The sequence below is a fragment of the Castor canadensis genome, chromosome 11 (assembly GCF_047511655.1).
Source record: "Castor canadensis chromosome 11, mCasCan1.hap1v2, whole genome shotgun sequence".
Classification (NCBI taxonomy): Eukaryota; Metazoa; Chordata; class Mammalia; order Rodentia; family Castoridae; genus Castor; species Castor canadensis.
The window spans coordinates 125,079,520-125,101,923 of NC_133396.1; the positions used below are offsets into that span (position 1 = coordinate 125,079,520).

General features: G+C 36.4%; 1 protein-coding gene across 3 annotated transcripts in view; it reads right to left on the bottom strand.

Annotated features, from left to right (window-relative positions):
* Nucleotides 1–2,923: 2,923 nt before the first annotated feature.
* Cd46 (CD46 molecule) overlaps nucleotides 2,924–22,404 on the bottom strand; it is a 43,387-nt gene continuing 23,906 nt past the window's right edge. Inside the window, exons 6-12 of one of the 3 annotated variants that reach the window (XM_020162298.2) lie at nucleotides 21,016–21,201; nucleotides 20,616–20,657; nucleotides 20,458–20,502; nucleotides 13,585–13,626; nucleotides 11,306–11,341; nucleotides 9,851–9,911; nucleotides 2,924–5,014 (exon numbers count right to left, since the gene is read on the bottom strand). In XM_020162298.2, the coding sequence (XP_020017887.1) occupies nucleotides 4,942–5,014; nucleotides 9,851–9,911; nucleotides 11,306–11,341; nucleotides 13,585–13,626; nucleotides 20,458–20,502; nucleotides 20,616–20,657; nucleotides 21,016–21,201 (485 nt within the window). In that variant the 3' untranslated portion in view covers nucleotides 2,924–4,941. Of the gene's footprint in view, nucleotides 5,015–7,469; nucleotides 7,561–7,589; nucleotides 9,244–9,850; nucleotides 9,912–11,305; nucleotides 11,342–13,584; nucleotides 13,627–18,358; nucleotides 18,407–20,457; nucleotides 20,503–20,615; nucleotides 20,658–21,015; nucleotides 21,202–22,404 lie in introns of those variants that run through there. The other 2 variants (XM_020162299.2, XM_074048443.1) reach the window with 2 other exon arrangements.

Genomic DNA, 22,404 nt, shown 5'->3' on the forward strand with positions numbered 1-22,404 from the left:
TCACATCTCATAGTTTAAAGTTTCCTGGATGATTCTAGTGTGTGGCCAGGGTTGTGTGCCACTTGACAGTGTTCATTTGGGAAGAGCACTCACAGTGAGGACTGCCAGCATTGGTGTTGTGTTTCCTGCAGTTGCTGTGACAAGTGACCACAAATTTGATGTCTTAAAACACATTCTTAACAATTGTGGAGGTTAGAACTGAAATCAGTTCTGTTTCATTGGACTGAAATGAAGGTATCAGCAGGGATACAAACCCTTTGGAAGGGCAGAGAATAGCATTTTCTTACGTTCTTTGGCATCTAGATTAGGTTGCAGTCTGTCACTTGCATGCCTTTCTCCACCTTCAAAGCCAGCCAGCAGTGTTACATTTTGCTTCTATGGTCACATTGTCTTTTGCCCTAGACAAATCTTCTACCTCCTCTTTTAAGGGCCCTTGTGATTACACTTAGAGCCCCACCTGAATAATCTCCCCACTTTAAGAACCATAGTAGGATTTGTAAAGACCCTTTGTCATATAAAGTAATATTCATGAGTTTTAGGTATTATGATTTGGATATCTTTGGGGGCCATTGTATAGCCTACCACAAACAGCAATGCCTGGAATTCATTAGAAATGCAGAACCTCCCCCAGGCGTGGTATGTACTTGGGGGATCTGAGGCCTTCTTTGGATCATGAGTTCAAGACCAGTCTCTGTTATAAACAAAACAAATAGACCCTCAGGCTTGACCTCAGACCTGTTGAATCAGTATTTGCTTTTTAACAAGATCACTGTGTGGTTAACCTGCACACTAAAATTTGAGAAACATAGGATCCTAGCCAAGAAATTTTCAAGAATTAAGATCCACTTCAAATACAAATATGTATTTTTCCCAGGGGTCTTTGCAGGTGAAGGTGGGTAATGAGATGATAGCATTTTGCAAACACTGTACATATGTGCTCATCTGAGCATTCTCAGGGAAGCCAAAAGCCCTAGGATGCCAGCACTTGCTGGTTTCCAGGAGTTTGGCACAGGGATTGCCATTGCAACATACAATAATAGGTTTTTAAAAGCTAAAGGGAGCTAGATTTTATCAGCTTACATGGCTTCCCCTAACATCAGTTTTACTACCTCTACACAGGTTTTCTTGGACTTTGTACAGTCAATTCAGGAATCAGGGTGGGTAGCTTTCCAGTGTTATCTGTCCTTGTAGCAAATTAGTGAGGGAATGAAAGTAGTTTGTTAACCACAGGGACCCCCAACCCAATATATTTACCCCACATTTAAGCATAAGGGACAGAGTTTAACCTTTTAAAAATGTTAATTCACAGAGCTAGTTTTAGACAAGATCCAAAAAAATTAAAAATGGCGTCTGGTAATTACAGCACCACCACCTCCAATTAATGACGTTGAACGGGTGAGGAACGATTACCTAATGTCTTAACCGTCCACAGGAGGGCAGTAGCGCTACGGTCTCAAAGGCTTAGCCTTCCTCAGCAAAAACTTTCCTGGATAAGCCTAGAAATTCACCCCCTAGCTTGGGGCAGGGGAACTCGTATGTATTGAATTTACCCAAGTCTGCATCATTTCCACAAGTTAGCAGACTCTGTTAAAATTCTGCTCTGAAGATCAAGTACCCTAGTTGTTAAAACATGCAACTCATTCTTGGTTGAAATGGTAGCTGTCAGGCATGACCAAGTTTTAGAATACCAGAGCTGCCTGTTTCCCTTGAACACTAACATCTACTTTGGGATGCAAATTCAAGTTCCAGGTCTCTCCAACATTCTTGCGTAAGACTTACTACATTAAAAGTTCTGTGTATTTTATGCCAATTAAAAAATGTTAGGGTCAAATAAATTTTTAAATGCTTTCCTTATTCAGTAAATCTAATTTTCATTCAGTGTTGGTATTAACAAGAGATTGCTTCTATATTTTTAAACCACAGCTAACCTTGTTTGCTTACATAAGCAATAAGATCTCAATTCAAGTCTTTGAAATATTCTGACTTAATAGGCAGAATTAAACTCTGATTTTTCTATTGTAAATACAAACTTTTACATTCCTTCTTTACAAGTTTCTATGGAGAATTCTGGCTTGAAAATCCCTCATGCAGAAGTTCTCAGCCACAGCTGTACATGAAAACACTTGGGACGCTAAAACCCCACTACGCTCAGGTCATCCCAGATCAATTGCAGAAGAACCCTCTGGAGTGGGACTCAGGTGTCAGTAAAGTGCCTCAGGTGATTCCAGTATGCATCCATGGGTGAAAAACACTGGCAATCTGATTTAATTCACATATGCAAAGACAGCAAGAATGATTTTTACATAAAACCAAATCCTACTAGTTACACAAATCAAATTTTATACTTTCCTGGCTGGGATTTTTTTTTTTTTTAGTCCTATGCATTAAAGCATAGACCAGAAGTTATGCTTCCCCTAGACACATGTATGCAAATACTTAAATGTGGTTAACTCAAGGTTAGGTGGTAATATAGGCTTCCAGAGGTGGACAGAAATAGGGCAAAGCTTCATGGAATGGATATTCGAGCTGGACCTTGGGAGAGGTATAGGATCTGGAGAGGACAACAGGTATTTCAAGCAACATTGAACATAGCAGAAAGCAAGGGCAAATGGTCAGGCTTGACCCAGGACAGGTTATTTGAAGAAATGTAGGAAACGGGTTGGGAGGAAAAGTTGGGATTAAATGGTAGATTTGTAAATTGTAGGATTTAGTTTAAAAGTTATCACTCTAAGAAATATGGACTTCATTGGTAAGTGATGTATCATTGAACACCTCTCAGCAGGAGAGAGGCATGCTGGGTTGGGAGCAGGGAAGTCTGGAGATAAGGATGAGGAACAGGAGTGGAGTGGCTAGAGGAGGACATTAGAGACATACTGATTTGAGATAAACACACTCAAAATAAATGCACCATCACAAACGAAGCTGCTACAAATACACAATTTTATTTTTCCCAGGCTTGAAAAGCCAGCTTTCAAAAAATGAGCAATAAAAGACTTCTCTATACATGGGACTTCTCTTCCTGCAAATACATTTTTGTAGTTATTATATGTTCTAAGTTTAAATATGTCTCTTCCCAGTCACACTTTTAAAGAAAACTGGTTTCCCCCATATATTTAACTGGCAGATCACTTTATGAATAAAATATATAGTTAACATACAAATCTCAAATTGAAAAAAAAATAGAAGCAGAAATAATATAAGTGCAAGTTTCTATTAAGCATAAAAATATCACTGAAAATATTTCATTTAAGTTTAAAAACATAGTGCAGGAGTTGCTTGCTTCTAAACAGTTGCTACCTTCTTGAAAAGTATGGCAAATGCATATAAACTTCAACTGCTACTTAATTCAACTTCCTGTTTTCTTTTGCTCAAATGTTACCTTCCAAAAGGATCCAAGCAAAGGGAGGATCACTCAGTGTACCACACACACCTTCATACAGAAGACAGTTTTATCCTCACCTCTGCTCCCATTCCCCAACCATAAGTGTCTCAAAAGCAATGTTTCTTTGGCCACTCTGTGTTACACTTCTTTGAAAGTGACCGAGTTGGGGGAATAAAACATAATGTGCCACCTGAGCTGTTTACTGTTTTAGTCCTTCACGACAGCCAGGAGCAAGCAGGCAAGGAAGTTTCCTTTTCTGAAAATAAACACTTAATTTGTACTCTGCCTTTCGGGAGATGAGGTAAGATACAAAGGCGAGGCTTCCCAGGCAAGGTCAGCGCACAGGGATTCAGATTCCCACACTGCTTCAGGTTATCCGATGAATTTGTTCTCTACATAACGACCTTTCAGGTGGCATGTGTAAAGTAAGACCTCTTTTATTTAAATAGGGAAAGAAAGTCACCTATGGCCAGAACCTAGAGTGAGTTATTCAACACATGGAACTCTAGAAAAACCACAAGGCCACAGTGGTCACTGTCATAAACTAACACTCTCATGGGTGTCAGTCCTTAATTCTTTATGGATGGCTGACACCGGTTCTGATACCTTACCATTTCTTAGACTTGTTTATTGCTGTTAACAACAACAAAAAACAGTGCTATACATAAAATATAGAGCTTCTTTAAATCACCAGAGAAAAATAGAATTTTATCCTATTAGCTTTTAGATAAGTTTCCAAAAATATTCCTACTCAAGGAGATCAAACTTAAAACAAGAGCCAAAAAAGTATGTATTTTTTGAAGGCTTTTAAAAATAATGAACAGTATAAAAAATTCATTTTAGGCTGGGTGTTGGTGACTCATCTATAATCCTAGCTACCGGGGAGGCAGAGATCAGGAGGATCTCATTTCAATGCCAGCCCTGGCAAATAGCCTGAGAAACCCTATCTTGAAAATACCCAGCACAAGGAAAGGGTTGTTGGAGTGGCTCAAGTGGTAGAGCACTGCCTACCAAGTGTGAGGCCCTGAGTTCAAACACCAGTATCACAAAAAAAAAAAAAAAAAATTCAGAACTTCAAAAGCACTTTCATTACAAATGAATATGTAACTGCTTCTTCTTCTTTTTCTTAATAATGAGACAGGGGGGTATGTAACCCAGGCTGGTCTTGAATTTGTGATCCTCTCTGCTTCAGGCTCCTTTGGCTCCCAAGTGCTGGGATTACAGATATGTACCATCACAGCAGCTGAAATGTAACTTCGTTATGAACTCTGTTTCTCTGAATCTATTTTACGTAATAAATTATTTCCTCACCACAACATGATCAAGGTTCGGCACTGACAAGCCCTTAAATACTCATGTTACTTGAGGGAAACCAAGGCACTATGTGTGTTTATATAAAATTCATACATATTCCAAAGCATCAAAGGAAAGTGACTGCATTCAGACCACATTTGAGAGCATTGTGACTTAACAATCTGTCAGTGAGAGCAGTGAATAATTATTGTAGACTGGAAGCTTTTGACAGTCAAAAAATAAATGGACACGCAGGTTTGTGGAAATCACGCAATTTGCTCAGCTGAAATAGATGACTTTTTCTGGCAAGTGGTGTATTGAACTCTAACCTCTGTTTTCCTACAAGACAAGGTATAAAGATAGTGTCAAAGAAAATTATAATTAGGTACAGATATTAATTCCAGAAGCCCACTTAGAAGACATTTTTTTTTCTTGCAGTGCTGGGGATTGAACCCAGGGCCTTAAGAATGAATACTAGGCAACTGTACCCCAAGGCTGAAAGTAGATAATCAAAAACTTTATAGCATTAAGAGTCTTCAAACTAGAAAACATGATTGTTTTAAGTGTCCAACTAGTCTTACCCTCTTCTACTCCTATATTACATTTTTAGTCCCCTCCAAAACAAGGAATAGAGCACTAGCACGTAAGTAACTTGGTGAATATTCCGTGTTTTGATTTAGGGCCAGTGGGAAAGATTGGACAGAAACATGTTTCCCTAACCTTACAAGTTTGATACTAAGCTTGATCTTAGCCGAAGGCTGAGAAGCTATCACTATCTTGAGTCTGTTGCTCTGAGATGAAACTTTGAAAACGGTAGTGATTCTAACAGTGTTCGGGTACAGGGAGGCCTCCTTTATCCCTCACTATCAAGATCATACATCCTTCTGAGTACAGTTTACATCACACACTGTAACAGCAGACGAAGTTGTAAAACCTATTCTAGTCTGAACCTGACCACCAGGAGAAAATGCCAGTCACACAGGTCATTTTCTAGAGGCCACAGAAGTAGAACAGGAAATTTTATTTATTATATTTGAGACAGGGTCTTACTGCGTAGCCCAGACTACCTTTGAACTCATGATCCTCCTGCTTCTGCCCCCAAGTGCTGGGATTATAGGTGTGCATGATGGGCTCAAAATTAATTATAATACTATTTTATTTAACTCACTATAGGCAAATATTGTGAATGCATTTTGACATGTGTTTCACTTTTGTTTATTATGTCTTTGAAATCTAGTGCATATTTTATACTTAGAGCACATCTCTATTGGACTAGCTACCTCTGAGGTCCCCAGTAGCCACACATGGCTACTTACTCTTGAACTGGGACAGTACAACTTGAGGTCCTGCCTTCGTAAACTGACTATAATAGATGGTCTAAAAGCAAATTTGGAGCAGCCAGTCATTTATCAGTATGTGTGTCACAGCAAACTCTTCAGGGATGCCTATACAGTATAACAGCTAAAAGTGTTCCTTTTCTTCCTCTTTGTGAGGTGGGATGTCACTAAGATCTGTCCCTGTCACAATACTGTATGTATAATACAGCAGTTCTGGAAGGACTGCTGTGGTGAGTCATTTAATAGTTTGGCCTGTCACTGATTTCTCCAAAATGGCTACTTTTTTCTCTTTCTTTTTCTATGGTAGAATCTTTTTCTTTAAATAGAATTTTAAAAAGAAATCTAATATTTAAGATAAAAAGCCTCAGTTACATCAGCTTAAAGAAACATTTGAAATATCAAAGCTATTTTGAAGATAATAAAAATTTGAAACTGAATTACTAAGTACAGGTATTTTATATTAACTTCAGCACTCATTAAGTTATCTTCAAATGTTTACAGACACTTTGAAGCTCAGAGTCTGAAAACTACTTTCCTAGTTTGCTTTAGCCTCAAAAGTATCCTATGGAAAAAAAAAGTACCATATGAGACTAAGAAGGTATATAGAACTGGATAGGCCTAGGGTGCCAGTTCTAGTTGACATGTTTTCTCTTTCCTGTGTCCCTGTAATCAAAGATGCCATTTTGCTTTTACCAAGAAACTGTCCTTCCCATTGGTCTATGTAGACAGATTCCTGTTCCCAAACTCTTGATTATAAACTAGAGGAGGGAGTTTTTATTGTAAAAGTCAAGCTACCTATTTCCCTTTCTTCCAGCCATGCAGACATATGTTCTAGCACAAATAAACACTTAATTTATTTCAATCCAAAGACAGAATGGTGGATGGGGTCAAAGGTTTAAGACAACATAATTCATAATTTTTCAAACTCTGAGAATGTTTTATTTTTCTTTAATATGTCAAATATATTCTGGTTCAGAGGAACAGATAAATTCCTTCAGAGAGTTACTTAACAAATTGGAATTGGATACATTTACAAAATTAAGTAAAATAATATTTTTGTTTCTGTAAAAGGGCATTCTTTTTTTTCCCATGGTGCACTTAAAATGAGCTGGGTCTGCTCATTACTTCCCTCTGGGCTCAAAAATGCCCTTATATGTGGGTTCACAGCTGTTCTGGAAGTAGAGGCACCCACACAGTCTGATAAAATGACAAGGGGAGGGAACATAACTCTATTTAAGCCTCCATCAAAGCAAAATCCTGTCAGTACACATAAAGTTAAATTTTAAAAAAGGAATGTTATAAGAAAACATCAATAATTTAGCAGAACAGGAATCTAAGTTACCTCTTTGATCTTTACTGCCAACATATCTTAGCTCAGGTCACTGATACCTAGATATCCACTGAGTATTTTTCAAAACAAAGACATTGTTGCAAAGAAATACAACAGAAAGCAGATACCTTTTAATGACAGAAGCCAACCTTTCTCTCATTTCTTCTCAGAGAGAAATATAATTTACTTCTCTGTGGCTCTCATCTATTAGGTATGTGCTGAACAGAGGAAGGGAAAAGGGCTGAATAAAATGAAAAAGAAGCAAGAATAGTATCACACCTGGGATAAAATCAATGACAGAAGGAGAATGGAGATAAGGATGAACATTGGGTTCATATATTAAGGCTTTGTGAGTCTTACTTAGGGACCTGACATGAATTTTGTGCAAGAATTTAAATTTGAAGTTGTATATACATCACCCAGCAGATGAACAGACTCTAAATTTCTGTTCAATATGTTTATGTTTGAAGCCATTTTTCACAAAGCAAGTCATGTAAAAATTCAGCAAATAACACTATGTGAGGAGACATGGTCGTCTTTTATAGCACCTTCAATTTTGAGAGAATAAACAGTATATATTAAATCCATGTCATCATTGTCTTAGAATCAATTTTATGACAAGTCAAGTATTTCTAGATGCATCTTCTGTATCAAGTAGAGTTTCTTTCAGTGGCACACTTTTTAGCTTGAGGAAAGATTCTTATAAAAAATTACATGACCTCCCAAATTTCTGGGATGGCTCTAATTTCATTTTATAATATGCTTTCTAAACTAATCACACAGTATTTTGCTATGTATAGTTTGGTTCAGTTTTAGAAAGGTTTGTTGAATGTTCAAAAGTTTGAGAGCCAATTAGGAAAAAAAGTTCAAGTTAATTTGATTCTTGAAGGTCATTGTAGTCCACAGCTGATCATAATTTTCAAGCTGTTTGTGCTTACAAATGTTTCATTTTAGCACAGACAGCTTAAAATTGATAAAAATAATTGAGTCAGGTAATAAGAATGTAACATTAAAAGTAGATTTAAGTTATGCCAAAGTAAATATCATTAATGGGGAAAAACTTTTGTCACAGATCATTAAAATTTGAATCATGCAAATAATTGTCATTAACTTAAGTAACTTTCACCTATCCAGGGATGATTTAACCAAAGTAAAGAAACATATGCACTTATGAAAAAAAATTCACCAGTAAACATTTATGTAAATAAAACATTTATGTAAACAAAAGACATCTGTGATTTAGAACCACACAGACTTACAAGATGGGAGTTAAGCTGTAGCAAGACAGGGCAAGGGCTGTGGCTTTCATGACTAGAAAGTATGGTAGAAGAATTAGGAAAAGAAACTGGAAAGAAAAGGAAGGAGCCTGTGGATGGAACTTGATGCCAACCAACGTCAATCCCATCAGATTCTTAGCTGAGAACCAAGAAATACAAAACTAGCAGAGTACTTTAACCTTTTGGCTACTTTTCATCAACTAATTGATGTTGAATGCTTTTAAAATGACTGCTTAACCAATTTTTGTACTTTGAAATGGAGGCTGCGGAAGGGTAATTGTCTCTAAATTATCGTAAATACCAGTTTACATTAAATCCATTTTGTACCAAGTTTTAACAGCTGTTTGAGAATACCTGCGCCTGTTAACCCTGCTTTCAGTTACCCCTAGAAATGGAGGAGTGTCTCCATGCATTTTATAGTCTTGTAGAAATAAGTTTCCAAGGCAATGTGATACTGTGAAATACACATTTTGTCTTCATCACTGTTTCCTGGTATACAACTCTTAAAAATCTTTGCCATCTTCAAAGTGATGTCTTTTTGTACGCTAATGAACTGACTGCTGGCTGGTACCCTTGTGAAAGTTAGCTCCCTCAGCAACGTTACTGCCTTCTTTACTCTGCAGTCTAGAAAATTAAGAGAACATAACAGAAATCAAAGAGTGCTGTTCTTAACTCTCCAGTTTGACATAAAAACTCTAAATGAGAAATTAAATTGGCTTGCATAGCTTCTTACAACCAGCTAAGTTATTCAGGTAAATAGAAATTTTCCTCATAAAAATTCTAGTGAATACAACTGTCAGTGTGAAATACTCTAATTTGGGCCACTTGTTGCATTTAGAAAATAAGAGAATCTACCTAGGGCAGAGAAAGAGAGAAGGCCTCAGAACAGTTCATGTTCACTCAGGAGCTTAAACCTCAAGTCCCACAGAAACTTTGCTTAGAATCACAACAGCTACTAAAGCAACTGCACAGAGTCCTCATGTTGCAATGATGTTAAAAGTAGATGAAAATATTTTTAGCAAAGAAACGTATTTTGTAGGACACACTAATGCAGGCACACTTTAAAAAACATGGCATGTAGCTTAAATGGTGAGGCCCTGGGTTCAGTCCCCAGTACAAAAAGCAAAACAAAAAATCAAAGGCGGCATGTAATATGGAGTACAAAGAGGCTGGACAAAAGCAATGTTGAGGATAAAGACCAATAAGTTAGAAGAAATGTGCTATCACTTACCCTTTCTTCCTGTTTTCGAAAAATCTGTACAGGAAGAGACACATTACAGCAACTGCAACAACTGTAAGAAACCAGGAAAGAAACAACATCTCAAATAATAATCTGGAAACCAATTACGAAGACTAGAATCTAAGTAGAAGAAATAAATGTTGGCTATATTTCAGCAGTAAGAAAATGGTATTTCATTTAAGCACTTAAACATTTATATTCCATCTCCACTCTTCATCAGTTAAATCCAACTCCCTAAATTACACAGTCCACAAGAAGTCAGAGAGGAGTCTTAATTTAAGTTGGAAAATTATCAAAAGCACATTTGGGGAGCAAACTCATCTATCTTAATAAATCAGGTATTACCACTCTTGGGGATATACCCAAAAGACTGTTACTCCAGAGGCACCTGCACATCCATGTTTATTGTGGCACTATTCACAATAGCCAAGTTATGGAAACAGCCAAGATGCCCCACCACTGACGAATGGATTAAGAAAATGTGGTATCTATACACAATGGAATTTTATGCAGCCATGAAGAAGAACGAAATGTTATCATTCGCTGGTAAATGGATGGAATTGGAGAACATCATTCTGAGTGAGGTTAGCCTGGCCCAAAAGACCAAAAATCGTATGTTCTCCCTCGTATGTGGACATTAGATCAAGGGCAAACACAACAAGGGGATTGGACTATGAGCACATGATAAAAGCGAGAGCACACAAGGAAGGGGTGAGGATAGGTAAGACACCTAAAAAACTAGCTAGCATTTGTTGCCCTTAACGCAGAGAAACTAAAGCAGATACCTTAAAGCAACTGAGGCCAATAGGAAAAGGGGAACAGGTACTAGAGAAAAGGTTAGATCAAAAAGAATTAACCTAGAAGGTAACACCCACGCACAGGAAATCAATGTGAGTCAATGCCCTGTATAGCTATCCTTATCTCAACCAGCAAAAACAATTGTTCCTTCCTATTATTGCTTATACTCTCTCTACAACAAAATTAGAAATAAGGGCAAAAGTTTCTTCTGGGTATTGGGGGGGGGGGTAGAGGGAGGGGGCGGAGTGGGTGGTAAGGGAGGGGGTGGGGGCAGGGGGGAGAAATGAACCAAGCCTTGTATGCACATATGAATAATAAAAGAAAAATGAAAAAAAAAATCAGGTATTAATGCTGGGTGCTGGTGGCTCATGCCTGTAATCCTAGCTACCCTGGGAGGCTGAGATCAGGAGGATCAAGGTTCGAGGCCAGGCCAGGCAAATTTAGGGTTATTTCTAAGTAGATAACATAGAATATGGAAGAATCTAAAAATCACCAGTAGTGTATCATATAAAAGGTCAGGTTTTTCTAAATTGGTTTACTTAATCTCAAGTTTCTATAAAAACTATAACCTGAAAAACTATTTTTAAAAAATGCACTTCTTTACAGTAATATTTTGATTGAAGCAGTGTCAAAATTTGGGGTACTTACTTGCAATAATGATAATCAAAGCAATGATCCATGCATCTAAGAAAAAATAAAAATAAAAGATGCTGAGCATGTATGTGTCTCCAGACAGTGGATACATTGGTTTAGTTCAGATCTTCTAAACAGTAGGGCAAAAAAGTTTTCTCTGTCTAGTTTTAGCATGACTACTAATATATCCAAGTTATTTTGATCACAGGACCCTTCTAAACCAGTTTCCAGGTTTAGGGTCAAACCTGTGAACTTCACTTTTTCAGTATTTTATTCTGTAGCTGCCCATCAAGTTATTTAGTTAAGATTATTATAAAACAATGAGAATCACTAGAGATCAGAGGAAAATATATTTTTAAAAAACGATTTTCCTCTTATAGTTGGTTTAATTCAGTATTATTTATACTGTCATGTTGGAAGAAATTTAAAAAATTTTTCCTAGGAAGTGGATCTGTAGAATAGATCATATTTCTACTAACTGATCACACAGATGTTATTTATAGAGTCTTCACAAATAATACTTTATCTTAATTCAAGCCCTTTCCTACCCTTCCTACTTCCTCATAGCCATATCCCAAAATAAAGACAATCTTGGGCTGGAGATTTAGTTCAGTGGACGTGCTCTTGCCTAGTATGCAGAAGGCTATGGGATAAGTCCTAAATATCAAGGGGAGTCCCTTAAAAATGTAAATGAAGTTCCAGAGCATAGAGATAAAAATTACACAGAGAAATCTGGACATGCATATTTGACTATTCAGAGAGCACTTAATTTTTAGATGTGTTTCTGTTAGTATTACTGATGCTTCTAAACTGTCATTTTTATTAAACTGCTGTCAGTCAAAGCATAAAGTGTTACGTTCTATTCTTCTTGTTTCACAAACAGGTATCAATTATACAACAGTTAAGAAAGCACTGGGTTTACTGGCACAATGGCAGCTGGACCTCAGAATCTGAAGCTACAGTATATACAGACGTCCCCAACTTGCGATGGCTCGACTTAGGATTTCCTGAGCTCACGGTGTTGGGTGTCCAGTAGAAACCATACTTTGAACTTTGAATTTGGATCTTTTCCTGGGGTAGAAATAGTATGATACTGTCTCGAGAAGCTAGGAGGCAGCAAGGAGCCCTTGCTCCCAGTGAGCCCTTCAGTCACACGGTAAAAAACCAATACGTTACTAAACTATGGTGTTCCAAAGGTCAGGTGGATCAAATGCATTTTCATCTTAGGATATTTTACATTTAATCTGGGTTCGTCAGGATTTAACCCACTGTAAGTTGAGGAGCAACTATGTAGTCAGCACTTTGTATCCACAGGTTCTGAATCCATGGATTCAACCAACTGCAGATTTAAAATATTTGGGGAAAAAATTTTATCTGTGCTGAACAGGTTTTCTTGTCATTATTCCCTAAATAATATAATAACTATTTACATAGTATTTATATCATATTAGGTATTGTAAGTAATCTAGAGATGACTTATGGTATATGGGGAAACTGCTTAGGTTACATGTAAATATACCATTTTATACAAGGGAATTGAGAGTTTATAGATTTTGGTCTCTGGGGGGGATCCTGGAACCAACTCCCCAAGACACCTGCGCTAAAAAATAAGCCAAATTGAATTTTTTAAAAAAAAAGTTTAACCATTACTGAACTAGTCTAATCAATGAAAAATTTTTCTCTTCTTTTATTCAAGAAATCTTTTGGTTTCACTGAATTTTAACTGTTATGACGATACTTTATTTTACTTAATATGTATTGTGTCAAATGTATAAGCCTAAATAAAATGTATTAAACTAGCCTTTCACAGGAAAAATTAACTCACAGTGCTTTCAGATCTGTGTATAAAAGATATGAGTGGGAAGAGAATTAGTGTGCAAACTGCCATCTCAAAATAACACCATATGGAGAGAAAATTGTTTTATATATTTTAACCTTTCTATAACAATAGCACTTAAGTTGCCAAGTAACTTAAGTAACTCAAGGCTCAAGTAGTAGAATGCCTGCCTAGCAAGCACAAAACCCCCAAGTTCAAATCCCAGAAAAGATATGAAAAAGAAAGTTACCTTGACCTGTGAGCCTTCCTGTTGAGGCACCTCTATAAAACTGTACTTACATGTTTCTATACATACTATTACATATATTTGTCATGGTATCTGCACAATCAGCACCATAAATGTCAATTATTACTAATAATTTGACATGTTGTTTCCTCCTTTAACTGCATAATTGAAATGTATGATGTTTCCATGTAAAAATAAGGTTTCATAGTTGTTAATAACCAAAATAATAACCTAATTCTTGGTCAAATAGTCCTTCACGGGGATTGGGATATCCTGGAAAAAAAGAAGAAAAATTAATTAGGTAAAATAAAATAAAAAATAAAATAAAAGAATAAATAAAGCTTAAAATCCTTTAAATTCGTAGGTTGACTCTTTCATCTTTGTAAAAAATCCCTTACATTTTAATTTTTCTGTATTACTGTCATATTTAAAGTAGTATCATAAAATTCTATAAGTCTGTATTCAATATTATTAGCTTTCATCTTCCTGTCCATTAACATTCTCTGTGATAATATTGTGTGGCCAGCATACAAATTTATTTTTAGTATATTCTCAAAATCAGTCTGTGAATTCAGTGTGATTCTAAAATTGAATCTAAAATTGACTGATTCTAAAATTAAAATTGAAAGATAAATAAAATAAAATTGAAAGATAAAGGAAGACAGAATTAAAATTGAAAGATAAATGAAAGCTCAGTAAATGCTTTAGAAGTCAGTCTGGAACAGAAGGAAACTTCCTCAACAAAATAAAGGCCATATATCAAAACCTACAGGTAATGTCATACTCAGTGATGAACAAATGAAATCTCTTCCTCTTATGATCAGAAACAAGACTGGGTACCCACGTTTGCAGTTTTCACTCAACACAGTATAAGAGGTTCTAGTTATAGCAATTAGGTAAGAAAAAGAAATAAAGGAAATTCACATTGGAAAGGAGAAATAAAATGATTTCTGTTTATTGATGATATGATCTTTTATGTAGAAAACCTTAAGGGTGGGCAAGGGGCATGGCTCAAATGATAGAGTGCTTGAAAACCTTAAGGATTCCACATACACCACACATATAAAAACCTATGAGAGTTGACAGGTGAGCTCAATAAAGTTGCAGGATACTAAACCAACACTTAGAAATCAGTTATATTTCTATACAAGAACAATGAATAATTCAAACCAGAAATCAAGGAAACAATTCCATTTTACAAGAGCATCAAAAAGAACAAGCATAACCAAGTTGGCAAGAGACCAATACACTGACTACAAAACACTGCTGAAAAGGATTAAAGGAGACATAAATAAATGGCAAGACACTGCTGTGGTTTGGAATATGAAGTGTCCCCCAAAAGGCTCATGTGTTGAAGGCTTGATCCTCAACTAGAGGAGTCAGTGAATGAGATGTGAGTGGATCATGAGGACTCTGACCTAACCAGTGGATTAATCCATTGCATTCATAACTTCATGGCATTATTGGGAGGTAGTAGAAACTAGGAGGTGGGACCTGGTTGGAGGAAGTTGGTCACTGGGGGTATGCCTTTAAAGGGTATACTTGTTCTAGATCCCTTCCTGCCTCTCTCTCTCTCCCTCCCTCCCTCTCTCTCTCTCTCTCTCTCTCTCTCTCTCTCTCTCTCTGCTTCCTGGACACCATGAGATGCACAGCCTCCTCTGCCACAATCTCCTGGCTGCCATAATGTTCTTCTTTACCACAGGCCCAAAGCAATGGAGCCAGCCAAGCATAGACTGAAACCTCTGAAACTAACCCAAAAGAAATCTTTCCTCCTCTTAAATTGCTTCTGTCAGACATTTTGTTACAGAGTTGAAAAACAAACACAGATATCGTGTGTTTATAAACAGATTTATTATTTTTAAGCTTTCCATAACACACAAAGCAATCTACAGACTCAGCACAACTCCTATCAAAATCTTGATGATGCTAAAATTCATCCTAAAATGAATATGAAATCTCATGAGAGACTGAATAGCTAAACCAATTTTCAAAGAGAGCAAAGTGGAGAAGACTCGTACTTCTTGATTTCAAAACTTACTATAAAGCAACAATAATCAAAACAGAGTGGACCCATATAAAGACAGACTTACAGACTAATGGAATATAATAAAGACCAGAAATACAGCCTTACATCTATAGTCAAATGATTTCAACAGGATGCCAAGAACAGTCGATGGGGAAAGGTATTCTCTTCAACAAAAGGCATTGGGAAAGCTGGTTACCCACAGGCAAAAGAATGAAGTTGAACCCTTACAATGTAATAAAAACTCAAAATTGATCAAATACCTAAACATAATATCTAAAACTATAAAACTTTTAGAAAAGAAAACAGGGGAAACACTTCATGACATTGCATCTGGCAATGACTTCTTAGATGTTGACAGCAAAAATACAGGCAACAATGACAACAAAAATAAATTGAATTTCATCAAAATTAAAAACATTTGTGCACCAAAGGACAATAATAGAGTGAAAAGGAAGCCCACAAAATGAGAGGAAATATTTGTACATCGTATATTTGACAAAAGATACTTAGAACATACAAAGTACTCAACATTCAGTAACAATATAACCCAATTTGAAAATGGGTCAAGGACTTGAATAGCTATTCCTCTAAAGAAAATATACAAATGATCAACAAGAGCATGAAAAGATACTTAACACGTCTCCAATTGTTAGAAAAAAGCAAATTAAAACCCCAATGAGTTTTTACTAAAACTCATGTTGAAATTTAATTGCCAAAGTAATGGTCCTGGGAGGCTGAGAGTTTTCAAGGTGTTTACACCATGAGGGCACCAGTGTACTCATGTCACTACTTCAGGAGTGGGTTGGTTATCTAGGAGTGGGTTTGTCCTCCTTGCTTCCACACTTTCTTTCCTCCATTTGGCCTCCTGCCATGGGATGCCTCCTGCTTTGTGATCCTCCCACCATGCTACAATGCAGCAAGAGAACCCCTGCTAAATGCCAGCACCTCGATATTACACTACTCAGCCTCCAAAACTGTGAGAAATAACTGTTCATTATAAATGACCTTATCTGTAGTATTCCTTTATAGAAGCACAACTGCTATGGAAGGCAGTACATCAAGAAGTAAAATAGAATCCTCCTAAGACCTAGCAATTCTACTCAGTATATATCCAAAAGAACTGAAAATAGAGATTTTGAACAGGTATCTATCTGAACATCCACATTCAAATGGCATTACTCAGAATAGCCAAAAGGTAGAAACAACCCAATCCAAACATCTATCAACAGATGAGTAGGTAAATAAAATGAGGTATACACACATACAGGAATATTATTCAGCCATAAAAAGGAAGAGTCCTGACACATCACACAAGACAGATGAACCTTGAAAATAACATAAGTGAAATAAAGACAGAAAAAGGACAAATAATTGTATGAATCCACTTATATAAGAAACACCTAAAATAGTCAAAGTTACAGAGACACAAAGAATAGCAGATGGGAGGTGGTGGGAGAGGGAAGAATGGAAAGCTACTGTTTAACAGGCGAAGCTTCGGTTAGGAATGATGAAAAGGTTCTGGAAATAGCAGTGATGGTTGCACAAAATGTGCATGTACTTAATGCACTGAATTATATGGGTAAAATGGAAAAAAGTTGATTTGGAAAAATTAACAGGAGAGTGGTCTGGAAGATTTTTAAAAGTAGTGTTTTGACAGACATTAAAACAGAGTACTTGGATATGGCTCAAATGGTAGATCATCTACCTAGCAGTGTAAGGCCCTGAGTTCAAACCTCAGGATCATTATAAAAAAAAATCCCAAACAAAAACCATTTCTCCAATCCCCCCTGAAACCTCAAACAAAACATAGAGAACTATAGTAAAAAACAACAAAAACAAAAAAAATCTTGATTCCGGCAGAGGAATGGACCAGAGTTCCAAGGAGAAAGGAAGTTAGAATACTTATGAATTCAGTGTTATGTTTGCTAAAAAGTTGGGTAAGTTATCTTTTCTCTAAGGGGCTCAGCTTCTCCAACCACTTATCCAGTACATGGAGCCTCTTGATTCCTGGATGAAGGTGGATGAGGTGGTGAACCCAATCTCATTCCATAAACCATCATGAATTTCCAATGTATCAAGGATTTAAATGTAAAATGAAGTCAGAACAGTGTGGGGAAGACCTAAAGCTTTTATAAGAAAGACACAAAACTCATAACCATTAGGAGAAAGACCAATACATCTAATCATCTATTAATGTAAAACTTGTAAACATATAAATGACCACCAAGAGGAAGACAGTTAAGTAAAATGTGATACCCAAGTCACCATTAGAAAGAATGAGAATAAACCCACACAACCCCAATCCACAACTCTAGGTGGAAGGAAGTGCACACTGCAGAGAAATATGGACAGTGTGATGTAATTTTGGTTTAAGAAAAGAAAACAATGCCAAAGTGCACTGTAACTTACCCATACAAGGTTGTTGATGGACAGAAATAGATGAAACCCTAAACTATTAACAGTGATTAACTTGAGTACTGGAGTAGGAAGATAACTAATCTTTTACTCTATTCTTTTGTAATGTTTGAAATTTCACAAAAGTATATTTGTATACTACTCATATAATTAAAAGTTATTTAAAAAATTCTATATCTAAAACTTAAAACTGATAAATACAAATTAAAAAAAAATCCCTGGAGGAATGTTCACTTCATACAAGAGGGCTTTAATTTGTAAGAGTTTTCAAAAATTAACAAGAAATATTTAAAAACCCAATGGAAAAATGAGCAAAGGACAGAAATGAATAAATGTAGAGCCCAGGGCACAGTGTGTACTTGCACTAGAGGATTACCTGAGGCCGGGAGTTTGAGGACAGCATGGACAATATAATGCCCATTTCAAAAAATAAAGAATTAAAAAAATGTAGCTCAAAGAAAGTTCAGCCTTGTTGATAATTAAAAAATGAAAATTAAAATAAGACCTTATTTTTCATCTATCGCTTATGAAGTTCTTTATCAGTAAGATAAAGAATTACCAAACCTGGATAATTATGAACTGAAGGCTTGGAGGGATGAGTAGGCCTTGGACCTAGAAAAAAAATCGAGTCTATCAATTCACTAGCCTCATCAGTATAAAATTGTGGATTTAATTCTGATACTTATGTTTTTTAAAAAAGGATTATGTAACAAAGTGAAAAATATGCTTTCTGAACTTTACAACTCTATTTCTAAGAATTTAATGCATGAGCATGTTCTACCACATATACACTTACACAAGTATATAAGGATGAATGAGCAAGAGTGCTGCCTATAGAGTTGTATTTTATGATGGAAATCCTAGACGTTAACTCCTAATAAATCATCAAAGTAATGTGATTGGGGTAAGTATATGAATCTTTTTAAGAAAACCAGCAGTAGCATAAACTATATAATTTGCCTCAGTAATTTCTACTTAATATTTCTTGGAAAATTTTCATATTAACACATTTAAATCTACCTTAACACAAATATATGTTGCTATTGATAGTTGATTTAGTTTTTTCTCTACCTGATGATAAAAAATGATTGACAAGCCCATCAGATTTTTATTTCTGATTTTTAAAAGTCCCTATTTCTCTTCTTTATAAACTTTTTCTATCAGTTTTCTCCATCTTTCAAACACTAAGCCAAATCAATATTCCACAAATTCTTTATGAAACACTATCGTCAACTCTTTCAAAAGAGCATCTCAACAAACTTAGTACACTATGGTGGATGTACCCACTTAAAGCATGTGAACACAATCTCACATGCTGTCTTAGTTTTGCTCATAAGTAGTCCATCATCCCCTCTGCCTCACAGCACTCAATTGAGGTATTCAAGGAGGCTACCAGTACCAAGTTCATTCAGGAATTATAAGAAAGTATTCTAATTACTCCGCTAGTATGTATAATTCTTCTCCATCCTTTAAAATATTGAGAGGCCAGGCATAGCAGTGCTTGCCTATAATCCCAACTACTTAGGAGGTGGTAAGAGGATCATGGTCCAAGTCTGTCAGGAGGCAACTGTGTGTGTGTGTGTGTGTGTGTGGTGTCAGGAACATGGGAAATATAAGAACAATTAGAACTGTTAATTGAGATTTTGTTTGATTTCATTACACTAAAGGGAAAATAAAGCCCATAGAAATTATGTTAGTTGAGTTAGGCAGAGCCACACCAGGGACCTGTGCACAGTCTGCCCTGGCTAATGCTTTTCCCACTGTTCTTGTCTCTTGCTCTGCTGCAACCAAGTGAATCCAGAGATAGTAGCATTGAACCAGGAGGATAACTCCTTCCACCATGTCAGATGACCTCTCCAGTCTTAAGTAAAGCCCTTGGTCTGTAGTCCTGCAAGAAACCCTCATTTCATTTCAGTAGGTGAGGACCTTTCCTGCCTTTCAGTTGCTATGAAATCTGTATTTTCTGCTGCCAAATAAAACTGCTTAGCAAACAGAAAAAAAATAACTGTTTTAGGTGGGGAAGGGGAATGGGGAAGAGGTAGAAATACAGGTCTTGTTCTGGAGACAGTAGAAATGTCCCAGTTTATATGTGTTGAATAAAGAGCTGAATTGGTTGCATTATAGAAGCGAGAAGCAAAACAGCCTTTGACTAGAAAGATAACCAGTAAAGGTGTCAATAGATCATGTAAAAACAAGAATAAAATAGCAAAGCTGATGACAAAGAAAACCAACATTAGTAGACAGAAGCCATGATCTTCTTCACTAATGATCTCTTCACTAATACTAGTTCAAGGAGTGATGCAAGTCATGCTGGCTACCTTAAGAACTTCCCATATACCAGATACTAAGTGTTTTAAATGCATCTCACTTAAGTCTTACACCTAGTTAGGAGGCACTGAATCATTTTGCATATGGGTAAATCCATTGCAAATTGACCTAATTTTCCAAGTTCACATTCCTGTTCATGTGTACAGATTTTATGGCAATTAAAATACTGGAATCACTACGTATAAAAAAATAAAATGGCTGTAAAAAATATTCTGACTCCTTTTATTACTAAAAAGGATGAACGAGTAGATGTCACCAGGAATTTAAAGGATATATGAAAAAATCACCAGGAATTTAAAGGATTTTTGAAAAATATAACCAGGAAATTACTAAACCTGAGACCGTGGAAATTGGAGGTTTGGTACTGGGAGGAGTTGGTACTGCAAAAAAAAAATCATGATGTAGATTGAGTCAAACACTTGTAAGTTATTGCAAGCACTTTCATAGGAATTTAAAAGATTTTTGGAAAATTGTAAGCAGGAAATTACTAAACCTGAATGAAAACTTGGAAGTTCTTTACTGGGAGGAGGTGGCACTGTAAAACAAAATAATGTAACCTGAATCAACCATTTCACTTTCATGCCTTTCATTCTTGAATTAATTAGATCAAAAATGTCCATGCTTCAATTTACTGTAAAAATGTGTTGCAATCCACGTCTTACACATAACAATGGTGAACAGGAGAAATTGAAGTACTCCTGTGATCTACATCCACACACTAAAAAGCCTAGGGAAACAAAATCATTGCAGAATTCTATGTGAATTTAACATCAAATACCTGGCATAGAATACAAGATGCAGCTCATACTAAAGTTGCTGCTTTTTTTCAGCCTCGTTGACATTTCACATCAAAGAAGTTGAATCTAAACAAAGGAAAAAGACAGGCTTTGTACCTTTAAGACATCTTGGGAGCCAGGGGTGCCAGGTACTATTACTGTCACAAGTAGCGATGTCACTGTCATTAAAGAAGTAATAACCCTTGTTGCACTCAAACATAACAGTCGCATTGTAGGAAAACTTCTTTGCAAATCCTGATACCTGTTTTCCATTTTCGACTACTGGAAACGGACATTTGACCACTGAAAAGAGAAATCCCAGAATTTAAAAGAAATCTGGTTAAGCATAAGATTAGAAAAACTAGTACAAAGTATTAATTTCCAGAGGGAACAAAAAATGGAATGCAAGATGTTTTAAAAAAAAAGATTTCACATGTTTAAATTTTAAATTGAAAGCATTTTAATTCCTGGTGAGCAGATTCAGAGAAACCTAATACTCCCCCATCCCCCAGAGAATAGGATGTCATTATAGTTTATTGACCTTCCCCCATTTTCAGAAAGGTCTCATTGTAAGCAAAACCAAATTAAGTTCAAGAGCAACTTTTTTTTTGTCTTCGCCTGAGCCTTGTGCTTGCTAGGTAGGCACTGTATTACTTGAGCCACACCACCAGCCATTTTTGCTTTTGGTTTTTTTTTTTTGAGATAGGGTTTATTTTAGAGCTTACCAGTCTGAATAGCAATCCTCTCATTTATACCTCCTACACAGCTGGGATGACAGGCACAAACTACTGCACTCAGGCATTGATTGAGATTGGAATTTCAAGGCCTTGAACTGTAATCATCCTGATCTCTGCCTTCCAAGTAGCTAGTATGACAGGTTTGACCCATCTTGCTGAGCCAAAAGCAACTAATTGATACTGTTCAGAACTAGTAAAATCTTTCAGGTCATGTTGACACTGAAAAAGGTAAGAAAGGCTTTTTAAGGAAGGTAATACTTGAGCTCTAAAAGCTAAAAAGGAAGCCAGTCACACAAGGATACAAAGAAATAAAATGGAGTCATGACCAACTAGACTGATTTTAGGGTCCATTAATGGTTTGGAAGAATTGGGAGGAAGGAGTAACAAAAATATAGTCTGGGCATAGCAAGTACAGGAGAATAAATTATGAAGTTAATTTAGCAACAGAGGCTAGATCACGTATAGCTTATTAGGCTATAAGAGTGTTCTTCCCTTTTCTTTGCTATTGTATGTGGATCTGCTAACTATTTTCTTTCAGTCCAAAGAGTTTCCTTTAGCAATTCTTGTAGTATAGGTTGGCTACTGACAATTGTCTCACTTTTTTTTTATTGTTTTATTATTCAAATGTGCATACAAGGCTTGGGTCATTTCTCCCCACTATCTCCAACCCTCCCTTACCACCCACTCGGCCCCCTCCCTCTCCCCCCCCCAATACCCAGCAGAAACTATTTTGCCCTTATTTCTAATTTTGTTGTAGAGAGAGTATAAG